This window comes from Periplaneta americana, chromosome 11 (assembly GCF_040183065.1).
Source record: "Periplaneta americana isolate PAMFEO1 chromosome 11, P.americana_PAMFEO1_priV1, whole genome shotgun sequence".
Lineage (NCBI taxonomy): Eukaryota > Metazoa > Arthropoda > Insecta > Blattodea > Blattidae > Periplaneta > Periplaneta americana.
Window position 1 is genome coordinate 80,477,813 of NC_091127.1, and position 12,481 is coordinate 80,490,293.

General features: G+C 35.3%; 1 protein-coding gene across 4 annotated transcripts in view; it reads right to left on the bottom strand.

Moving 5' to 3' along the window:
• Positions 1–7,182, bottom strand: part of LOC138709130 (serine-rich adhesin for platelets-like) — a 72,153-nt gene extending 64,971 nt beyond the window's left edge. For 3 of the 4 annotated variants that reach the window (XM_069839667.1, XM_069839668.1, XM_069839665.1), the window contains exons 1-2: positions 7,075–7,182; positions 4,777–4,878 (exon numbers count right to left, since the gene is read on the bottom strand). In XM_069839667.1, coding sequence (XP_069695768.1) covers positions 4,777–4,848 — 72 coding nt within the window. In that variant the 5' untranslated portion in view covers positions 4,849–4,878; positions 7,075–7,182. Of the gene's footprint in view, positions 1–4,776; positions 4,896–7,074 lie in introns of all 4 variants that reach the window. The other variant, XM_069839666.1, reaches the window with a different exon arrangement.
• Positions 7,183–12,481: the final 5,299 nt, after the last annotated feature.

Here is a 12,481-nt window from a genome sequence, read left to right on the forward strand (position 1 = left end):
AATAAACCACAATTTTCTCTCGCTTATCGATATACAATTGAAGGAAGGGTGGTAGAGCAGTTTGTGTGCCTCCATGATGTGAGGACAAAACAGCGGCAGCACATTCTGATCTTATTTTTAAGACATATTCAAGACTTTTCAAACTGCAGTAAGAAACTTGTCGCACAGAGCTACGATGGAAGAGCAGTGATGGCCTCTTCATTATGTGGTGTCAAGCTAATATTAAGGCAAGGCACCTTAATATTAGCTCTCTTTGTTCACTGCTATGCACGCTGTTTAAATTTAGCACTGTCCCAAAGTACTTCAAGTATTTCTGAATGTCGTATATCTTTTGCTACTCTTTCTGGGCTTGCAGCATTTTTTTCCAAATCATCAAAGCGCACAAAATTTCTTGATGAATTTCTGGGTCGATGATTACCACATGTTTCCCAAACAAGATGGAATAACTCGTCAAGACTTACTAATACTTGGAGTAGTCCTTTATAATAGTATTTTTAATTTTAGGCAATAGTTGCAGTAGGCCTAATCTTATAGCTTTTGTAAAAAAAAAATTGGTACCAAATACCAATGTATTTTTATAATTAGTAATATTATAATTATTTTAATCAAATATAAATAGTAAGAAGGAAAAGAAAACTTGACTACGCGGATGCTTGGGTAATCTGTTGGCCACTGCATGTCACTGAGTGTGATATTTGACATATTTAAACTGTTGTGATTCTAAATTTCAAGGCAAATTTTTATGTTGCTTGTGTGTATGAATCTTTGTGGTATGTGGGTTTTATTGTAAAAAGTTAATTATGAAGAAGGTGATGCTACAATAAAATTCATGCATCCACATGAGTCCTCTCCATCATTTTATTGCTCTGACAATGACAGTTGTGAAGTTCCATTTTCAAACATTTTGTGCCAAATTGATGTCAGCACAGCCATAGGAAGGATTTATACTTTAAACCAAGATTCTTACAAGAGAACTGAAACCAAACTGTCTCAGTTGTAAAAAGTTACATTTTGTTCACATTTTGAGAAATGTGCCTTACACGTCTGTATTTCTCTGTCAAAAAGTAAGTTGTTATCATTTTCCCATTACAAATGTTTTATCTACAGATATAGCACTGTGTTCTCATTACTTACTTACACTACTTATGGCTTTCAAGGAACTACGAGGTTCATTGCTGCCCTCACCTAAATCCGCCATCGGTCCCTATCCTGAGCAAGATTAATTCTGTTAATTAACAGAAAACCACAATTCAAGTCACACAGAGTTTGCGTGCACTCAATGTTGGTTGCATGACAGTTGTCAGCCCACTTTGAGGTCTGTGGATATAAGGGGAGAAATTGAGTTGGGGTCTGATATAGTTCCTGGGTAGCTCAGTTGGTAAAGCCTTGGCACGTTTAGCAAAAGGTCCCAGGTTTGATGCCCGGCCCCAGAACAATTTTTCCCTTGAAATTATTCAAATCAGCTTCACAGGGAGCTACACCTAAAAGCTAGATCTGCATAATACACGTCACTGTTCGTTAACAGAAAACCACAATTCAAGTCACACAGAGTTTGTGTGACATCAATGTTGGTTGCTTGATGGCCGTCAGCCCACTTTGAGTTCTGTGGATATAGGGGGCGAAATTGAGTCGGGGTCTAGTATAGTTTCTGGGTAGCTCAGTTGGTAGAGGCTTGATGCGTTTAGCCAAAGGTCCCGGGTTCGATGCCCGGCCCTGAAACAATTTTTCCCTTGAAATTATTCAAGATTAATCCAGTCCCTACCATCATATCCCATCTCCTCAAATCCATTTTAATAATCTCTTTCCATCTAAGTCTCAGTCTCCCCAAAGATCTTTTTCCCTCCGTCCTCCCAAATAACACTCTATAGCCAATGCATTTCTGGATTCGTCTATATGTGCTACATGCCCTGCCCACCTAAAACGTATGGATTTAATGTTCCTAAATATATCAGATTAAGAATACAATTCGTGCAGTTCTGTGTTGTGTTAATTTTCTCCAGTCTCCTGTAACTTCATCCCTCTTAATTCCAAATATTTTCCTAAGCACCTTATTCTCAAATACCCTTAACCTCTGTTCTTCTCTCAAAGTGAAAGTCCAAGTTTCACAACCATGCAGAATAACTGGTAATATAACTGTTTTATACATTCTAACTTTCAGCTTTTTTTAGAGTAGACTGGGTGACAGAAGCTTCTCAAACGAATAATAACAGGCATTTCCCATATTTATTCTGTGTTTAATTTCTTTCAGAGTATCATTTATACATTTATATTTGTTACTGTTGTTCCAAGTTATTTGAATTTTTCCACCTCTTCAAATGAATATAATTACTTTACACAATTTTCAGCAATCTCTAATGTGAAAAAAATAAATAAATAAATAATTTCCAATAAACGCAAAAAAAAAAAAAAAAAAACCTAAAAATGGTAATAGCATCACATTAATTTACATGTGCAATTTTTATAATCTCCAATATAAATTTTAGTTACAGATCAAGTTTAATAAAATTCCAATGATTACATTGGAAACTGTGGTGTTATTTGTAAATTTTTCAATTGCTGACATGTGACTACATTCATAACAATATTACTATTTTCTGCTTCGACTTCACAAATTTCTATACAATTTTAAAGGAAGTCATCCACATGAAATATTGTCATGTCCGTAATCAAGAGATTGTTTTCATTTGCAATAATATACATGTTCAATCGCTTATGTCAATCTGAAGATCACCTCTTATCACTTTCCACTACTCCCCCCCCCCCACTACCAGATTCCCCTCCTGTCATTCTACAAAGCTACGCTTGACTGAATCTATCTGTATCAACCCCACGAATAAGGAACCCCTTCTCACCCATTTTTTGATTACAAGAAATCAAAGATAAAATCAATATTCAATACAATGCAGTGGCAGTTCCTCGGGGGAGGGAAGGGAGGAACGTCCTCCTCACATTTTTCTTCTTTTGAAAGTAAATACCAAATAAAATATGTACCTCGAAATTCAAGGAAGATTCGATAATTTTTAAGTTCACAGCTGTAAGAAAACCTTGGCTGATCGAGTTTCAAACGATGCGCACTCATGTGCTGCTAGAAAACTGTGAGAAAGATGCGAGATTGTTTGTATGGAGGAAAGTCAATCCATTCCTCCTTTACTGCAGTTAGCACACATAGACAACAGCGCACTAGCGGCCAGAGAAAGAAACAGAGTTTTAAAGCGAGTAAATGAACGGAGAGGGAGGAGATCCTCCTCTGAATCAGCGCATAGGCGGGAAATAGAAACCGACTGGTTGTGCAGCAAGCTCGCTATCGCTGCCATCTAACGATCTTGCATTCAACCAGACTATAACACATCTAGGAGGAGGCACAATAAAAAAGATTTAACGCAACGCTATGAAAGACATCATAATATAAACTTATTTTTAAATTATAAATCAAAAATATTATTAATTGCACTTTATATAGGCTACTATTCATGGTTTGAAACTTTCAAGGATATTTGAAAGTTAAAGTCGTGTTTATATAAAACAAAGGGAAAGTAGTTCTACGTTAATATCGCAGATCTTTTTGGCCCCTGAAATTCACTTCCATTCATTGTGTACTAGAAAGGGCAACAGCCAAGTTCACAGTTTTGTACAAATATATTTGAAATTGAAAGTAGGTACTCCAAACTACATTATTTTTAACATAAAAATTGGCCACTGGCAACTTTGAACAATAATGGTAGTATGACTTTACAAGAACTGATATTCTTCATAAGCATGTGATACTGAACTTGTAAAATGTACATGTGGCAACACAGACAACGTGCTGAACACAGTAAATGTCAGTTGTACATATTTTGTTGAGAAAAATATATTTATAAGCAAGAATATAATTGGTTGCATTATAAATAACTAAACTGTTACAAAACATGAAAACCGTATCAAAATGTATCATCTTGATGACAGCTATTATTTAATGTCATTTCAGCACTTGTAACATATTTTAGTAATGTATTTATTTATTTAATCTGCTGGAGTTAAGGCAACAAGCCTTCTCTACCACACCACCAGAATATAAATAGGCATATACAGAAAACAAATGCAGAGAGACGAAGTGGGATAAATAAGAAATAAAAATAAAATTACAAATATCAAAAAGGAACATAAATGCAAAAAGATATGATCACAATGGATACAAAAAGTATTAATGTAATATTATACTAGATTAACAATTTTGCGTATTTTATCATAATTTATAGGCCATTAGTTATCTCATGAAATCTTCTAGCGCATCAGGAGAAGAAGAAAGTGGACTGAGAAACTTCCCTTCCTTGCTACAATTCTACTCGTAGCTATCAAGCTCACTTACTCCCACCATAAGGTTCTTACTATATGCTACAGCGCACGCAAGCATTTGGTTTGAAGAGATAATGAATGACCTATACTATATCAAGATTCCTGAATTTAGGCTATTACCCCAGATCATATATAGGTTGCTTATCTCTATGTTAAAATCGGTTGCACTTTTGAAGAGAACCGCCAGGATCGCTACCCGTCCGCCGTAAACAAACACGAGATGGCAGTACAGTCGCTAATGCAATTCAAATGGGAGTTATGACGTGACTCCTTATGTAACAACTAGATGGCAGCATAGTAAACCTGACAAAAGTTGTTACTGTCGAAGTCTATAACGCCGAGCAATCTGGGTATATATATTATGACCTAGGCTATTACTTACAGTTGGCCTATATAACAATACAAAAACGATGTATGTAATAATGACCCATCAAATTTTACCTGGTCATATAGGGGTGATGGCAAAGTGGAGAAATGTTCTTCATCATGTAAGTTGAGGAAGCCTGTTTCCATGACAGGTGTCTTGTAAAGAAGAGGTAACACCTGAAACAAATAACGGACTAATAACAATAATTACGGCAGTTCTCAGAATTGTAGAAGTTTTTTTAACGTCTTTTACATTTTGACCTTGGACAAATTATAATCATTAGTTTTTTTCTTATAGAAAAATAACTGTTACATAGCCATTAGCCTATTTCAATATGTTACATAAATGTTTAATAGGCTGCAAGTATTTTTAGGATTGAATGCATGTAAAAATTAAATTTCGTAATTAATTATTTACTTTCGACACCATGAGTTTACCGTATTTGGCACATAGGCTATTTGTAGTAGCATCTGATCATGCACTGTACTTTACCCTCTGACGGCGTGCATTTCTGTAAACAATGCTTGCTACAGGTCAGGTTGTTAGATTAGGTTAGGATAGATGAAGAGATAACGGATAGGAGACTGAGGGCTGTGATAAGGTTAGAGTGGGTTAGATGAGAGGATAGGTAACTGAGAGTAGATCAAGAACTGTCACAAGGTCTTATGGAGGATAGGGGATTGATAAATTAGTGCCACTGAAGTAAATAAATATCCTCAATTGTGTGTAGGACTCTGGGCTCTGTCGCCGTCATTATCACCTTCATCCTCATCCATCTCATGTTATCCTATCATATGGGCGTACAGAATCCGACCTAACAGGTGCCCCAATAACAGAACAGGATTCTTCATTATAAACGACAATAAAATAGACAGAGGCGCAAATGGGGTAGGCTAATATGCGCGGCGTTAGAAAAAACACAATGATAACAAAAATAGATATAGTGTTTAAGACTTTTCTGTGTGATAAGCGAAATGAGATGATTAAGAGCTATTATATAGGACTAGGTAAAAACGGGTCGTGGCCCTTTTGTACTATTCAGGCATTTGCCTGGGGAGACTTGATACAAACCAAGAAAAACACAAATCAGGATAGCAGGCCCAAGAGATAGAACCCCGGACCTCTCGAATGTAAGGAAGGAGTGATAACCACGACACATTGCCAGATAGTGGTGGTGGTGGTGACGATTATTATTATTATTCAATACCACTACGAATTTTGTCAATTAACTTTCTGCAGTATTGTAACGAAACACTCTATGAATTCTTACCTAAGCTGACACTACCTATTTGTAGCGGTATTATGTTTTATTAATTGCTCTAACCTAATTCATTGCGGACACTTCTGGAATTATCAAATTACAAATATATCTATTCTAGTAAAACAATATATTAATTTCAAAAATATATATGTAAACAGTAACAGGGAATGTGTCCTTACGAGTGACCGGAACGTGTCAAGTGGCCATGAACTTTCATATAGCGCTATAAATGAAAATGAATTACGGTAAATTCTAATAATGAATTCTATTTAGCTATATGAATCTACACACATAAATGTCACTATGCTCTTTATCACATGAAACTATGTTACATACGAAGTTTCTTGATGAAGAATATTTTATCCGACTAGTTATATTATTGAGGTTATAGAGCAGTATAGATTCCATCGTTCATATTATAGTACTTTAAAGTTACTGTAATCAAAATTATTATAAACAATTGTTCATCAAAATTTAATTCATATCTTATACAGAACGTAAAACAATTTAACCAAGATACTGGAAAGTGACCTAGTCCGGTAAGAACTTGTCCTACCAGTATCCCCACTGCTAACGATAGAAAAAAAGGCAAAGGATACTAGACGATTGTGAACAGCTGATAATAACGTTGTAATTAATTTCTACAGGTTAGCATTTCGTATTTGGGAGTATTTCGTACATAAATAATTGCAATTATAAACCTAAATATACAAAGACCAATATCGAGGGTCTTCGACCGGTACCAAACTTTACATGCTACAAAGCATGGAAATTCCGCGTTACTCACTTGCCGGATCATACCGATATGGACAGAAGTGTTATACCAATCAATACAAATGAGTTACATCAAAACATATTATTTCTACTGACGTATGCTAATAAAACTCTTACGCGCCCTTTCACATAATTTATTAATAAAAAGGTCGTGTTATTTTTAGGCGAAAGAAAATAGGCACCTCAACAAAAAAACATGCTCCCGAGTCCGCCACATATTTGAGTGTTTCAATGGACGGCAACATCATATTAGCAACTTGAATTGTAGCTTTATAAAGGTAGACCTCAACAGAATGTGTAATACTATCATTAGGTATATTATTTAATGTAAACTTACTGTGTAATCAGAATATATCAATATTTGTCACATGTGGTTCCTTATTCGCGTACACGCACACATCAACACACGCACACACATACTACACAACCACAGCACTGGTCACGTGGGTAGATTTTTGTACTTTCACCTATAGATGGCAGATTAATACAGCAAATTGGTTTCCATAGAAACCAATCATGACGCCATGATACCGCGTAAATCAAAGTTCCAAACAGGAACATGAAATGAAATATCTAAATTCTAAACATAACATACGAGGATTTTATATAAAAGAATGAGTACGTTGTAATAGCTTGAGCTTCATAATAGAATAATAGTAATATTCAGAATATTAAATCAAAATGCTGCAAGATATAAAAGAAGATTGTAGGCCTAACGCTATAAGATCATTATGTAAATCCATACCAATGAGCAAAATTATGCATTTGCTAAATTATAAAAAAATATGTATACTTTTTATAAACAATTATTCATGCATATTGAGATTCTAAAAATATAAAAACGTATCCTCCATTTTTTTAGAAAGAAAAGTTTTAAGTAGAAAGTTTCGCAAAAATTATATCAGTCAGTAGAAGGTTTGCGCTACCACCAAACTTTTCCTCCTGAAATATTTCAATTTTTTATTGTGAGCGCTATTATTTTGAAGTCTACATTTTCTTACCTTTACATTTAAATAAGTTTTAATGTGATTGGCATCAATTGTTAGTAGGAGCCTTGTTAGGTAGCAGCTTTGCTGGCTACCTGAAGAAAGACGAGAGATGGGCTTGTGCGGGGGTTGAGAGGCAAGACGGGAAGGAGATGTGGTTTAACTTCCGTAAGCTCAATGTTGTGTATACAAAAAGTATTCATTGCGGAGTTTGACTCAACTGTAAAGATAGTCAAGGTCCATCTCATCTATATGCGTCTAACTGGGCTACAATATGTTGTTGTTGTCGTCGTCGTTGTTGTTGTTGTTGTTGTTGTTGTTTAATGCCTGGAATCTGGCAATGAATGTGCTGAAGGTTTTCAGATGTTCTTCGTTCATATCAGTTTGAATGTTGCATAAAATGCAGAATGGTGAAGTCAGAATTCCTATTTTGGAGCATTCCAATGTCATGTATGGGACAGTTGCTCGCAATTTTATTTTGAAATAATTGCTCTAACAGCTAGTAAAATAGATGCAAAAAATTTGGCTTGTTATGAAACTTAACAGGACACTTCAGGAGATTCAGAGTGCATTTAGATTCTTAGTGCAACCCCTATTACTAGGGTTACTTAATTAAGATTTTATTGTCACGTATGGGACACTCAAAGTCTACCATCATATTACTTTTGTAAGACTACTATCAAAATTCAGCTAAACTATCAATGTTAAAAATTTAACAAATTTTTGTTCCATTTTGAATCTTGCGTACACCACTTTTAACACTTGAATATAATTAATTGAGGAACTAGTGGACTTACTCGTGTTAAATATGAAATATTTGTCCGGCTTACAGCTGTTTTAATGCTTCACGCACCATCATCAGAGCCTATTAGATCGCGGCGTCATCTCGAACTTCTCTGCCTGTTAGGAGGGTGTGTTTCATTGTTGGAAGGTGTTGAATTGTGGAGTCGAATAGTGTGTGTGTACTGAAATTGATCTGTGTGTTGAGGATTTGATCGGGGTGTGTTTTAGTGTGTTTGTATATTTCATATTGTTCTAGTGTGTTGAGTTTTTGGTTCTTGGGTTGTGTGTGTAGGATTTCCATGTCCGTATTTATATTATTGTATGTATGGTTAGTATTGGTTATGTGATCAGCGTATGTAGATGTATTGTGTCCTCTGGTTATAGCTTTAATGTGTTCTTTGTAGCGTGTTTGGAATGATCTGCCTGTCTGTCCTATGTAGAACTTGTCGCAACTATTACATTTGAGTTTGTATACACCTGTGTGGTCGTATTTATTTGTTTGTGTTTTTTGTGTGCTGAGATGTCTTTGTAGAGTGTTTTCTGTTCTGTATGTTATGTTGTATTTCTGTTTTCTGAATGAAGATGCGATCTTATGTGTGCTTTTGTTTTCATATGTTAGTGTGATGTATTTCTTGTGTTCTTGTGTTTGTGTTGTGTTTTGTGTATTATTGTGTTTGTTAAGTTTTTGTTTTGTCTTCCTTATGATATTGTCTATTATATTTGGATTGTATCTGTTTTCTTGTGCTATGTATTTGATTGTGTTCACTTCTTCATTGTAGTGTTGTTGGTTCATGGGTATGTTGAGTAATCTGTGTACCATTGTCCTGAATGCAGCATGTTTGTGTTGTATGGGGTGGTTAGATGTGTTGTGTATGTGTGTGGTGGTGGTGGTTGGTTTTCTGTATATTTTGAAGGTGTGTTTGTTGTCGATTTTTGTTATGGTGATGTCTAGGAAATTTATGGAGTTGTTGTTTTCAAGTTCTAGTGTGTATTGAAGTTTTGGGTGTAATTTGTTTATGTATTGGTGTAGTTTGTGTATTTGTCTTTTGTTTCCTTTGTATAGTATGAGTATATCGCCTACATATCTGTGCCAATATATTATGTTGTCTGCATACTTGTTGTGTTCATTGTTGAGTATGTATGTTTGTTCTATGTTGTGTAAAAATATCTCTGCTAGTATGCTGGATATGGGTGATCCCATTGGCAATCCTTCTGTTTGGGTGTAGTATTTGTTGTTGTGTGTGAAATAGTTTTGCTTTCTTATGATGTCTGTGATTTCGATGATTTCTTCGATGAATTCTTGTGGTGTGTTGTTATCTGTGAGCATTTGTTTTAGTATCTGTAATGTGTCTTGTATTGGTATATATATTTAACACGAGTAAGTCCACTATCGGTAGTTCATCAATTAATTAATTTTTTTATGTTTTCATTGTGAAGTTTGCTTATCGACTAGACCATTCAGATTAACTTCTTGCTCTTCAACGAAGTAGAATTTACCTTTAACTGTGTTTTCACGTTTGGGACATCAACTGTAACGTATGGGACTTGTGCACTAAACTATGAAAAATGAAATCAAGAACATGGTTTCTTGGCATTCTCAAAGTATTTAGTTAGGCAGCAACACATTTAATATATAACAAACAACAGTGTGACAATATTAGCATGAAATATTACAGATTCTCAAATTTGAAACTTCCTTCTTGTTCACCTGCCTGGGTGATCATTTTTACAATGTCCTCCAGATCATAGATGATGCAGTCTGGATCCTTTGGACATTTGTACTCCCAATGCAAAACTCGTGCATAACTGACATTTTAATTCTATTACCTGAATTAATCTTTTTGACCTGGTCTGGGTATACTTGCTCTTCATATGTATCAGTTATCCATTCTCCTACTTCTTACTTGAGTTTCTTCTGATAGGGCGTGTACTTTGCAACTTATATTTGTCATGACATGAAAGGTAGAAATGCCTGGAACCACGACCACTGTGTTCCATGGATTGCCTTTTCTATTTCAGTTCTGATATCGTGTTCATTAATGTGGAAAATACAAGTTTACGGTACTAGCTGTGTTGCCAAATCAGCAAAATATTTTTCACACTGCACAAAGTTGAAATTTCTTTTATTTATAATTTTTTGCCTCACTAAGCATTTCACATTACTGGCCACATCATCTATCACATCTTTCCTGTGAGAAGTACTGAAGTATTTCCAACTGAATTGTTTCTTGTGTTATTAGAAAGGAACTACATCAACCTAACAATGTACTTATTCTTAAATTCAGAAGATGGTTCATCACTCCAATTTGCTTCTTCAGCAGGCTGTAGTGAATCCCCTTCCAGCATAAATATTCTGTTACAAAGTTGATCATGACAAATATAATATTTTTATCCTTGTGTGCAATATTAGAACAGACTTGAAACATCTTGCATTTATCCATGAAAAATGTAGCAGCTGTAAACAAAAGGATGCTTCTCCTGGACCATAAAGCACTTTGTATTTCATCCTGGTATTCACAACTGAATGGCATTGAGAAGTCCACCTGTAATATACGAATATTATAACCCGATTTGTCATTTTCAAATTTCATGGCTTCAATTCTCTTTAGATTAACATGTCACATCATTTCTGGAAAATCGTTAATTACAATATCTCGAAGTTCATCAACAAAGCCTTCCTTCAAGAACAAAGTCAGTCTGCCTTCTGAATCTTTTTCCTAAACCTTCCATGTGACTTTTGTTTCATTTCATCGAACACACTAATTTCTTTTTTCCATTTGAGCAATCGTTGCAAGATTTCTACCAACATGCAGAATTTTATAAAACTTTACTTAGCATAAATTTCTAGAATTCTTCAGAATAATTTACTTTTAGTGCTTTCAGTTTCAAAATGAAGTGTTCATGTATCTGACATCTGCATTGATCACATGGTATATCCTTCAATAAGAGGACCTTTTTGGGTTTCAAACTGCAAAACTATGGAAAGCTGAACTGAAGCCTGGATTTTCCTCACGAAAGATAGCAAAAGCCTCTTTAAAAAACACTGTAATGTAATATTTTTGTAGTGTCATCTTTTTTCCATTTTCCCATATAACAGTTGAATCTTTCCTGGGCATGTGTATACAATATCAGGACGAAAAAAGAAGTTTGTATCCAAACTATAGTCTTTCTGCGAATAGCACTTGTGGATTTTTTTAAGCTTTTCATCCATTCTATAGTATAAATACAAACAATCCAATATTATATTATTACATAGTACCGATACATACTGGGTGTTCCTGTATGCCGTCATGTGACTAGCCGATGAGCCTAGAAAATTCAATCTTCCTACACTTCCGCAGAGGCGTATTACCTATATGCCAGAGAAGTTGCCTAGCAAGTACAGCGTTCATTCTGAAGAGTACTTACCGATGCGTACAGTAACGTCGGTAGTGGCAGGAATGTGAACTGTTTGGAAACATGCACTGAGGTGAGTTTTTTCTTACTGTCGGGATATGGGGAGAGGGTTAAGATGATTACTTACGTATTTGTTGACATTAACTTCGACGGTCAACATGGACATGGAGCATTTGATTTGTACTGTGCAATGTGGCCGTACGCAACTGATGATAACAAATACCCTGCGATGACTTGCCCGCGCAAAACACAGTTCGAAAGAGGTTATGGTAGCACACAGACCGCACAGACTGCCATCTGTTGCTACGACGTTCAAGTTATACCGTACACGTTCTCAAGTTCAGATTGAACATCTTGATTAATAGGCAACTTCTCTTACATAAAAGCTGAAACTCGCTTCAAATCGCTGACTCACAACAGTGACGTCATGACACACTTTGAAATGAACACCCAGTATAGTAAAAATTGTTCAATAGTTCACTCCCAGTCACTTGATTCAAATTACTAACAATTTCATGTCATGTATGGGACATAAAATCAATTGTGAATATGTAAATAAAAAAAACGCACTAAAATTCT